The sequence below is a fragment of the Arthroderma uncinatum genome (assembly GCF_011692745.1).
Source record: "Arthroderma uncinatum strain CBS 119779 chromosome Unknown scaffold2, whole genome shotgun sequence".
NCBI lineage: Eukaryota > Fungi > Ascomycota > Eurotiomycetes > Onygenales > Arthrodermataceae > Arthroderma > Arthroderma uncinatum.
In genome coordinates this window covers 3902135-3913699 of record NW_022983864.1, presented here as the reverse complement: position 1 = coordinate 3913699, position 11565 = coordinate 3902135, and the positions used below count along the sequence as shown (strand labels likewise).

The 11565-nt window shown below is 49.8% G+C and overlaps 3 protein-coding genes across 3 annotated transcripts; 1 reads left to right on the top strand and 2 right to left on the bottom strand.

Moving 5' to 3' along the window:
- Positions 1-595: 595 nt before the first annotated feature.
- Positions 596-3695, bottom strand: GIQ15_03158 (serine/threonine-protein kinase unc-51; the record flags this gene model as incomplete). Its single annotated transcript, XM_033550575.1, has 3 exons — positions 596-738; positions 796-3445; positions 3552-3695. The coding sequence occupies 3 exons, from the start codon at positions 3693-3695 to the stop codon at positions 596-598; spliced, it is 2937 nt and encodes a 978-aa protein (XP_033407736.1).
- A 982-nt stretch (positions 3696-4677) lies between these two features.
- GIQ15_03157 (uncharacterized protein) lies at positions 4678-5143 on the top strand (the record flags this gene model as incomplete). Its single annotated transcript, XM_033550574.1, has 2 exons — positions 4678-4707; positions 4757-5143. 2 exons carry the CDS (start codon positions 4678-4680, stop codon positions 5141-5143), a joined length of 417 nt encoding a protein of 138 aa, XP_033407735.1.
- Positions 5144-5275: 132 nt separating this feature from the next.
- GIQ15_03156 (uncharacterized protein) lies at positions 5276-10947 on the bottom strand (the record flags this gene model as incomplete). Its single annotated transcript, XM_033550573.1, has 4 exons — positions 5276-7233; positions 7493-8144; positions 8274-8297; positions 8668-10947. The coding sequence occupies 4 exons, from the start codon at positions 10945-10947 to the stop codon at positions 5276-5278; spliced, it is 4914 nt and encodes a 1637-aa protein (XP_033407734.1).
- Positions 10948-11565: the final 618 nt, after the last annotated feature.

Genomic DNA, 11565 nt, shown 5'->3' with positions numbered 1-11565 from the left:
ATAGGAGATAGAGTAAGATAGCAAAAAAAATAATCAAAAAATCACAAAAGCTGAAACCAGGCCCCGATCTTAAACTCCACTCCAGACGCGGCTCCCAATGGAATGATGAACAAAACAAAGAAACGAACAATAGGAAATAAAAATCAACCGCCGTCGAGAAACCGTATACACCAAAAATGAAGGCGAAAGGGTATAATAAAGAACCCTTAATGGTGCCTGGTGAAAGAAAAGGAGACCGCGCCAGTTATAAGACAGGTAAAGAGGGGGGGGGGAAGAAGCATATTAATGTTTGACAGCCATTCTGGTCAAACGATGGAATGCAAGGTGGAAAGAATAACTTCGAGGAAGTAAAAGTATCAGGATAATGATAATAGGTAATAGGACAAGAGGCCATAGGTAGGACCAGTTAGCCAGAAGGGATGACTAGAATAGAACATGATAGGTAAAAATTGAGAGACTGTGTTCAATTGCCGCCAGTGCATTAATATATTTTTTTTTTTTAGCACAACGGAAGTTAGGGCGGGTTTTGTGAAAATTGGTGTACGTAGTGCGTTGGAATTTTAGCCAATGGCGACTACGAGTAGCATGTTCTCGTTTATCTGGATGGAGAGTGGGCCATGACTGGTGATGCCGGTGGAAGTTTTGGCGAGAGGACAGCTGGAGGCGCTGAGGTCCGTTTTGCCATCATCGACATCTTCTTTCGGAGAGCTCTCAGACGAGCACGAATACTTTCTACCACTAAGGAAAATAGTTAGCACGTCTGCTTAGGACAGGTATAATGAATGAAATCCTTACGTTTGGCCACAACTTCACAATCCTCTCCTTGGATATGGCTGTCTTCCATACGGTGTTCAGTCGAACTACTCCCGTCTGCTGCTCCTCGCTCTTTAGATGATCGTGAAGCATCTTCGCTCTCTAGCACGGCCTCGAGCATTCTGATTGCCGTAACATACGCTATTTCGCAGCTAGATAGATCTTCGCCGGTCAACTCATTGATAGCGGCCGTTCGACTCATTTCTAGTGCTCTGTCGTACATGAGTTTTTCTGCAGTGATGCCGGAGCTGATCACAACCTGGTCGGCGGACTGGTCAAAGCTCGAGAGGCTCTCAGACTCGCCTAGCTCGTGAGACATGCGATATGGGTGGTCGGGGGGTAATTGTTTCTGGGCTTCCAGCAGTCGTCGACGGGAATATTCGGCTTTCTGCAGTACTTCGTTGAAACGGGTTCGAACCCACTGGACAACGTTATTAATTCGGCTACTGATAGCGATGTCCCTCTCTGTTTTGGTGGTAAAGCCGTTACCTGGGCTCTCTTCACGGTTCTTACGAGCCCACCATGCACCTGCAATATCCATAGCCTTTGCTAGAATGGATAGAGACTTGACATATAGAACAAGAGCTTCTTCAGAGAGGATAAGTACTGCATCGATCGTGAGGCCGTCGTCAGGATGCTCTTGAAAATCAGCTTGCTTGATAGTAGATTCCGATCGTGTCGATGGAGCAGCTGGGATCAATTGCTTATATTTAACTTCAGCAAATCCATAAACTACGTCACTCCGCGTAGCACACTCCTCGATAATATGCACAGTCTTGGAGTCATGGCTCAAATGCTGGGGTTTCTCGTCACCAACAACTATCAAGCTGCTCTGCGCAATGGGGTATGATGGAAACGGATTATATCCCAGTGGTGGAGACCGACCACCTTTCGTCAGCGCCGCAGGTGGAGAAAAGCTAACGCCAAAAAGTCTTCCGCTAGCCATGTTGAGAGCTTTGGAGATGGCAGATGTGGCAGAGCTTGGGTTGGGGCCATATCTCCTATCATATGAATAGCGTCGGTTGTGCGTAGAATCGGCTCGCGGTTTAGTTTGTTTGTCTTGGGGATCTCGCGGGGCAATTTGTTTGGTCTTGAGAGAATGAGGAGTAGCTGTTGTTGTAGCACGACGAACGATAGCGCCAGCCTGACGTGAGCTTAGTTGTTGCTGTTGGAGCCGTGGGCTTGCTGCAAGCTCGTCGGCAAAAGCATTTACTTCGACGGCGCGTTTTTCCACTACAACGTAGTCTCGTTCAAAGGCAATGTCTTGGGCAGCACGTTCTTTTTCTATGTCTGACAGTTGCTTGTGCTTTGGACGAGGGCTCTGTGAGGGGCCAGAGATCTGTTCTGTGAGCGAAGATCTGGAAGAATGTGGGTTATTGCTCCGCTGCTGTTGCACTGCAGGTTCACTGACAACAGGCCGGTCATATTTGGTTGACGTCGGTACAGGAGTGCCTTCACTATGATGGTTTACTGCATTGTCGTGTTTCTCCCGGCCTTCTGCTCGACTTATACCAGAGCTTGTCCGCAAACCTCGTTCTACTATCGGCTGAGGACCCGGCCGGGTTTTGATAGGCCCCATATCGGGAGCTGGCGCGTTCTCGGTGGATGGAGCAGCAACCTCTTCGTCCATATCCTGGACATCTAGCTGTTCCGGAACCTCCTGTTCAAGGCCCTCAGGGTCCAAAGCTTCACTTTCAAATCGCTCTCTCTCGCGTGCAGCGTTCCGCATCATCTGTTCCTCCAAATCTTCTCCTACCAGGCCAGGAATGTCACACTCGATAACCGGACTTTCGAAAAACTCTGGAAACGAGATTCTGTCGACGGGGCTGCATTTTAGCAAGCTGCGAATCAACCGTTTCATGTCGCTAGCTACTTCCAGGTCCCGTGGAAACCGTATCCGGTCCTTTGCCATCTGGATCTTTTGTAGCAACTCGATGTGATTAGCAGCTCTGAAAGGTGGTTTTCCAACAACCATCTCGTAAAGGACCGCGCCCACAGACCATAGATCGGCTTTGGCGTCATATTTCTCGTACCGCAATATCTCCGGGGCCATGTATAGTGGCGATCCGCAGAGGGTATCGGCGAGTGATGTTGATGGCAAGGAACGCGCAAATCCAAAGTCTGCTATTTTAAGCATGGGAAATGATGAAACTCCGGCAATAGGAGTAAACGAGTCCTCGCTTCCCTTGTAGGAGACGGATTGCAGCAGGGTCTTTGAGCAGATGATGGGAGAAGGGTGAAGGAGTAGGTTCTGAGGCTTGACATCACGATGTATCAGGTCCTTGGCTCTGAGGAACTGGAGAGCACTGGCAAGCTGTTTTAGGAAATGACGAACAACAACGTCGTGAAGGCCGTCTCCGGGAGGGTTTGGATATTTGGCCATCATATCTCGGAGCAGCTCGTGTTTGGCCATGGAGTTTCGTTTCTTGATGAAGCGCGAGAGGTCGCCTAGCATGCAGAACTCCATGACGATATGCATGTGTGATGCTGTCTCATAGCAATCTATAAGAGCAACGATATGTGGGTGGTGCAGGCTCTTAAGGATATCAATCTCTAGCTTCAGGTTGTCTCTCAGTTTCCTGGTAAGGCGAACCAGTGTGACAGACTTGACGGCAACAAAAGTGTTATATTCCTAGAGGAAGTCTCAGTCAGCCTATTCTCCGCTACTCTGGCAGATTTGCGCATGCCCCAGAGCTTGTCAAATGGGGTTATACGATCCAAAGGAAGCTGGTTCTTACATTGTGAGTACCCCGGTAGACTGTTGCAAAGCTTCCACGGCCAATCTCATTTAGCCGGGTGTACTGTCCTATCCTCAAATTCAACGGTTCATCCTCCACAACCGTGTTTGCCCGCTTCGAGCTTTCTGCCGATGGTGTAGCCATGATTTATGGAGTTCCCAGGGATGGTAGCACATCGGTTTGGGTGGCACAGAAGCTGTCACGCCAAAATGTACGTTCAAATTTCTTCTTCAGTCAAGGTATCAGTTCTGGTATGATGCACTCTACACTCATCTGAGGCAGTTTCTCGACCTGAGCGAGCTATGTCTGGTGGAATGGGCGTCCGGGAAGCTATTGAAAAAGGGAAGAGGACGAGCAGGAAGGCGTAGGAGTATATTGGTGTTGATGTTGAGGGTGCAGGGCCGGGGATGGAGGAATTTTATGCAGAAGGGAGGCAGCCTGTGTTCCAGTGAAGGAAGCCTGTGAAGACCGGACGAAACGTGAATTCACAAAGCAGTATGAAACAATCTATTGCAGGCGGCAACAAAGGCAAAAGAAATGATATCTGTGGAGCAAGGGAAGAAGTCAGCAGTCTGCAAGGTACTTTGTGAATCATTGTGGTAGTCAGGCACCTAACATGCAACCCATGACTAGGGCAGATCCAAGGAGGCAAAGACAAGGTAAAGGCAGAGAGAAGAGAGGACAGAGCAGAGCAGAGGATGAGACGCAGGTGTCCTTACTAGGGTCGATTCCAAGCCAGCTGGTAATCGGAGCTATCCAAGACACTCCTCCGTATATATGGCAGCTAGGTGAGAGGCGACAACGGGGTGGCAGAAGGATATAGCAGCAGCTGCACAGTACACGGGGAAGGCAAGCGTATATATAAGAGCAGCGACGAGGCAGCCAGGGCCAGGGATGTTCCACAGGAGAGACGATCAGAGCAGCTCCAGCGCCGGTGTGTGACCCTCGCGGCTTGATGGCGGTCGTCCGGGTCGGTATGGAGGTCGTCGGGGGGATGACGAGGATGCGTTTCGAGGAAGAAGAAGAAAGCGGAAGATGACTTCGAAGCCCTTATCTCTTATCGCGCCACGGGACCGGGGCCACTCGGGGGTACTTCGTCGTCTGCGGTAAATCACACGGCGCGATCATGTACCCAATGACGCCAGAGCCGTTGGAGGTATCTATACTTCGTTTCTCCCCAGAACTACACCAGACCACAAGTATAGGTACGTGTGGGCTCCATGACGAGTATAAGTATGAGTATCAAGTACGAGATTCAGGGGCGCGACTGCGGCCTGGCAGAGGTCGAAGAGACTTGCCTCCACGATATGGGATATATCTGCACGGCGAACGTGGAGGCCTCGCTGGCGCCGACTGATCCAGTCCAGGTGCAGGCTGCAGGGTTCCCCCAGACCTCCCATGCGCGGCAGGTCGTCGCGGCCGACATGAAGACTTCTTATGTGGAATCCTGGTATAGGTTGATAGAGGCATCCCTGGCCAGTAATGCCCGTCTATTCTTCCGCCGGCCTGCTACTGGCTGCCTGCCCTTTGGCGTACTGGCTATTGGGCTGTCCACAGTTACCAACTTACCAGCGATCTCGACGGCTATCTAATTGACTTCAACCTGCCTATATCCTTATTGGTCTACCTTACAAAGAGTAGAATATGGCCGTATCTATTATAGTCGTAAAGGCATTATTTTAGCAGATATCCTCAGATCCCTTTTATATTGTACAAAGTAGATGTTATAGCCGCAAACCACGCACCAGCAACCATAGAACCAGGGGGACAACCACATTATCATTACCTCCCGTCAAGACGGCCTCCATGAAGCTCGATGCCACTGCCGCAAAGGCAGACTTTGCTATCGTCAACAGCCAGTGTACATCAGTCTCCCACCCCCCGACCACCAGCCAGATACGCGCCGTCACCAGACCGACGAACACAGCCGCAGCAAACGCAAGACTCCCTTCGATGCTCTTGTCGCCACCCCAGAACCACCGACGTTGGCCATATCGTCGGCCAACTAGGGAGGCTGCGGCATCACCCATTCCAACGCAGACTATCCCGCTAACCATGCTAATATCTCGACTTTCAACCTCCCATCCTTCCCACGGGGCTGTGCCAACATGGGGTGTTCCAGCAAGGCTAAGCAGGAGGGGCAGAGCACAGCCCAGCATGAGGAAGATATGAGAGACAATCACGGGTCCACGATGGTCACGGCCATCGACGTACGGTGCGAGGAAGGACGACAGCTCTCGAGCCAGCGGCGGCACTTGGGACGCACGGAAGAGCTCGAGGAGGAGGAAGATCGCAAGGACGAGCGAACACGACAGAGCCACAAAGGCCGGGTCGATGAAGACCGTCGGGAAAAACATGGCAACCATCATGCCGTGGAAGATCTTTCGGCGTGTGTCAACCTCGACGACGCGGGAGAGCCGGGACACCAACGACAGCCCGAAAACTAGCATAAGTATGCAATAGCCGCACAGGAATAGTCGGGTGTTCGCTTCACCAACGGTGTCGCGGCGGAGATGCTCTACCCAGCCCAGATGACAGGATGCCGAACTGTCGTATGTCCGTGGCGGGATGCAGGCCCAAACCTCCATACCCCACAGAAGCAGCGTGAATCTGAGGGACGGGATGTTCCCGAACAGGTACCCTACCGCCCAGCCGAACGGCTCCCGCCCACCAAGGGCATAGTTGCCCACATACCACCGTACCGGGACCATGATTATCAGGATAACCATAACATAAGAATACGCCGCATACGCCCATTTTCGAATGGTGGCTTGCTCCGTCGTGAGGGAGAGAAACGCTCGCATGCTTGGTGGGATCATTCGTTTGCGTCGGCCACCTTTCGTAGTCGTTCTTCGGATGGGCGTCGTCCCTCCTGCTTTGCTAGAAAACTGAATGTGTTGACTGCTCGTCCTAGAAAGCTGTGTTCGGTCGTCCACGCTATCCATACTCCCTTCGTTTTTGGTGTCGTTTTCCACCATCGAAACGGACTGTTGAGTCGAACCAGATCGCTTAAAGATTCTCTTGTCGAGATCTACCTCCGCCGTCATAAGTTTCGTAAAGTTATTATATAGAACGCTAGCTCGACGGCCTCTCGTTCTAGCCACATCCACTTGAGATTCGCTCTCAGATGCCTGGTCTGCGGAAAAGGGATGGCTTAGGGTATGGCAAACCTGACGATCTATGGCACTCAATATATGTTCGTCGTCAGTCGTTTGAATTGATGCTCGACGGAATTTCCATGACGGGATCCTTGCCAAAGTCACCTCCCACAGCAACATGTGCTTGCATGTAACGAAGATGCAAAGTCCGCCTAGCCAGACCAGGGCCTTGAGGATCTGCGCCTGTGGGGACTGGGAAACAAGTAGCACGTTGATCAATGCAGTCCCCAGCAGCTGTACTTCTGTCGGCAATAAACTTGAAGTAACAAGGTATTCGACAATCGAGATTGTTGATTTTTGAAGGGGGAAGATCAGTATCAGAAGCTCTGGTTCAAGCCCAAGCTCCAACATGGATTGTTTAAGGCTATGGCATGGTAGGCTCTCTGAGATGAGGAGTGGGGTGGCGGTGATCAGCCAGTGCATCGCACTGTAGCTTCCAAAGTCGTAGAGAGGGATAGTTGCTGCAGGTAACGAGGAGAGACTCAAAATAATATTCAGTAAGACAAGACCACCACAGGACGGCCCTAGCGAAAGAGCTGTCAAAACAGGTATCAATATCGGGTATATCAAAGGTGCCGGATCGATATCCCTCGAGAACGGGAAGGCTATAATCTTTTTCAATTTCGTACGATAGCTGCCATATGGACACCTCCGGAGCGGGAATATGGCATAGAGCCCCAATATCAGGAGCGAAAAGACAGACAATTCTAGACAAAACACCAATCAATCAGTCCCAGTACCAAACGACAGCCTATCGTCCTCTAAAAATTCGCATTTCCTTACCTATTAACCAGGCTTTTACCACCGAGCGGACACCACGCCGTAACATCACCGTAAATGCAACACCAAGTATAAGTCCAGTTTCGCAAATACGTCGCAACACTTCAATCCTAAGTCTTGCCCCAATCGATATATGAAATTCCAGCTCCTCTGTATCCGGAGTCCCAGCTCTGCGTTTCTTAGAACGCCGGGAGACGGCTAGATTTCCATGTCCCTTTCGCTCCGTGATAACCTCCTCGCCATCGCCTCGTTTGAACCGATATTCTATCCTCCGGCTCACCGGCGGCGCAGGCAGTCGCTTCAAAACGCCATTTGCCTCATCGTCCGCCTCCGTCCCACTGTCACTTGGTGTCTTGAACGGCTTCCTCCACGCATAAAGGCTCTCCCCCGAATCGGTCGTCGACGTGGTCGCGTTATCCTGGTTCCATCGGTGATACGGATGCGGCGATCGTTGAGGGAGGCGATGAGACCGGGCTTCCTGCGCAATTTCTATAGCTGATGGGCATTCTGGCTCGCCCTCGTTCGTGAGCTCATGGGTTGCCATCCCATCATAGAGGAGCTGTAGATTTTGCTCAAAACGGTTCCGAAGTAGGCCGGATGGGGACGGCTTGCTTCCATTCTTCACCCATACACCGATAAGCAGGTATTTTCGCTCCTAGCCCTCGGGTGCAGGGTTCGACAATTAATTTGAAGACGGACGTAAACTTGAATAGATCAAACGTTCAACACCATTTTTTGTATGCTGGCCGAATAGTTTATTCCTTGGCTGCATGCGACAACTCACACCAAATTTAGTCCACTCGGATGACTAGTCCAATGTTTAATCTACAGTGACGAAATATTACATGTACCAGGGACTCTTAACGGCTGTTCTTCTATATATTTTTTCAGTTAATTAATATCTGGCTGCTGTGCAACACAAATTATATCCAAGGGGTCGCGGTGGGTGAATATTCATTAAATATTTATCACCATTCGGGCTTGGAAGGTGAAACCGCCCCTTACGCATGTCAAGTCTGCTGGAAGAGACATCTCTGCCCAATTATTCGACGAACCAGGGGAGGCCACCCCGTCTCTTATTTTCATATGCTATATCTAAAGGGCTAGGATGCTTGGAAAACAAGTCCACCCGCAAGATTTTCAGCTCTAGGCCCATACACAGCTTTGCACGGTATCACCTGCCCGTCCCAGACATCAAGCTCCGCGGCGTACGGTGTATAAATAGCCATATGGGAAAAGGTACTTCCTTGGGACAGCTTATCCGCGGCAATCCGCCGTGCTTTTTGCATGGAGGCTCTGAAATCGATGTCGGGTTTCGCCGTGATAGCTATAGATGTATAGCTTCCAAAGTCGGGGCCGGATGCGTGCATGATCTGTAGCTCGTCGACCTGATCGTAAACTAAAGCAATGCTGCTTGCCTTTAGTCCAAGACCTTGCCATTCGATGCTACTTCCTCGAGGTAGCTCATCAACCTCGACAGCGAAGAAGGACGGTATAGTCAGCTTCCCCTTGACGATATTAAAATCGGGCAGTGGGCGTGTGGTGACCTCTGTCTTTGGTTGGCCATATTGTCGTCCGTATTTCATATTCCAGACATCAAAGTTGGAGGAATCATCGTCATCTTCCAGATCTTCAGTGCTGCGGTCCTCATTCATCTGTTCCCATATAGTCCAGGCAGCAGCAGCCTTGGACCGTACCTCGTCCCCGGTGGAAAGGAATACCACGGCCCCCATCCACCATTTTACTTCCATAGCCTTCCCTATTCGCCATAAATGCTGTAGAGATAGAACAGCCTGAGAAGAGAAGGTTGTTAGGGGGCCTTCCGTCTCTTCAGACGGGGGGAATATTTGCATCGAGCTAGGCATCAGCGGTATTTGGCCGGCAATATAAACAAATCCTCCCGTTTGCATAGCCCCAGAATTAGACTGCACCGGAGCATATACAGCCTGGGAATAAGGCCCTATATTTGCCGGAGCCCAGTAGGACCGAGATTGGACGTGAAGTGCCTGTCGGAGGGACCTTTCACCTAAATATAAAGTAAAGGATACCATGATATCAACTCCAATAGGTAAACTGTCGCCGCATGCCACAGTCGCCCTTGCCGGAGGGTTTGGCAAGGTGAATAACTTTGAATATATTGTGTTAACCGGCGCAAAATCACCCATTGATCGGAGCAAAATCGTGGCATAAATAGCATCATCGGCAGTCAGTGCTTGCCCATCCACCTTCTTTTGAGAACTCAGGAGGGTTGCCAGTTTGTCTTTGATTCCTTCCATTTGCTTGGAAGCTCCATTCCCTGCTTCGGGTGCAGTGATGTTATAGACATTCAAGCATACCCCAGTCCCCTTGGAGTATACGGCAGCTCCCTCATACTTTTTTGTTATCTGTCTCTGAAATGGCGATGGATCCTGCTTCACACAATGCACTTTCGTGGCATCGAGAACCCGTTTAAACTCGTCATCGAAAATCCGAGGTACTCTCACATCATCCAAGGTTGGTTTATCTCCATTCTCCGGAACAGCCTCCTTCTCGACACACCTAGCACCCCGAATAGTTAAAAAGGCCACACCTGCTTCTCCCACCTTGCTCTCCACAGAATCGACTTGGATCTTCCTCTTCCATAAAACCTGTGGGCCATCCAGGGCAAGGCTCTCGTATTCCCCTCCTTCACCCAACACAGCAGCTTCGACTCCTTCTTCCAAGAATCGTCCCAATTTCTTTACCATAGATCTCCTCACTGCTCCATCCTTACTTGCAAGGTCTCCCCATAGATTATCTTCATCCAGTCCTCCGCTTGCTACTTTTATTATCCTCGCTTCACATCCACATGCAGCCATATCATCCAGCAGTCCTGTAACAGGTACTCTAGAAGCTGTAGCGCAGGGGCCAGCATCATAATTCCCACGCTGTACTGGTGGGGGAAGATACGGATACATCCACAGCCATGCAAGCGGAATGAGGTTTAACCGTAATGCGACGTTTTCGATCCTTGTTCTCTGATACGTAGACAAGACGGCACCTGCACAGACAGAATTTGCCTCCGGATGGGCATCCATAACTCGTCGAAGCAGCCGGTAGATAGATTCCGTTTCATCTTGTCCCTTTTCGTTGTTCTGGGCCTGATCAGTTCCGTCCCCTATGTTTGGGTCGGGTCGATAATAATAGTCTCGCGAGGTATCAATGGCACTCCCGCGTATCTCTTCTCGAAATAAAGGGATATCCAGAGCTGATTCGTAAAGAGGAATCATACTATAGCCGACGGTTTGGTACATGTAGCTGTCTAGGTCTTCATCTTCCTCAGCTTCGTCACCTTTTGCTCCGGGTCTTCCTGGGCGTGGTGGGGGGTATAAATTTGCAAGCGCAACGACTTTGTGTCCATTCTTCAGGCAGTGGAGGGTAGTGTAGAGTGAATCCTTTCCGCCTGATATTAAAGCTATGACATTCAGCTTTTCTGGCATGGCGTTGGTTGATCTGGTCTATTAACTAGAAAATTTGGTCGGCTGGCGACAAGCTGCTTTTGGGAGGATGCTGGGCTTATTTTGTATGTATTCGGAGTTCAGAGACCGGGTTAAGCTGTATGGGTATTAAATTCCTCCAGACAGAATATGAGACTATTGTCAGTGGTCCTAATATTATAAGAGAAATTCAGGCTCTCGATATTTTCTAGTGGTGGGTTGTACTTGCAGTCAAAATTGAGTACACGCCTTTTGCCCCACAGAAAGCCTTCTACAAAATCTACTAAGAACAAGTTTAGATACTATGTACTGGACAATATCAATGAGAAAAATTCTTTTTTTTTTAATATTTAGTTTTTACATTGAAGTACAAAAGAAAAAGTATGTAACGGTCGCTCTCGAAGAAGGAAGTATCGCGGAACAACAGAGATGTCAAGAAAACTGAACGAGTCAGGAGGAAGTGCAAGGCTAAATATAGTACCGTAGCGACGGGATAAGAAGATATAAAAAGATATAGTGATACGATGCAGAGGTATAATTAAGTATCACGCGGAGCTCGCGTGTGCACGAGGCAGCAAGCAGTGTGGCATAAAAGTCATAAATCAAGAAGAAAGCTAAATA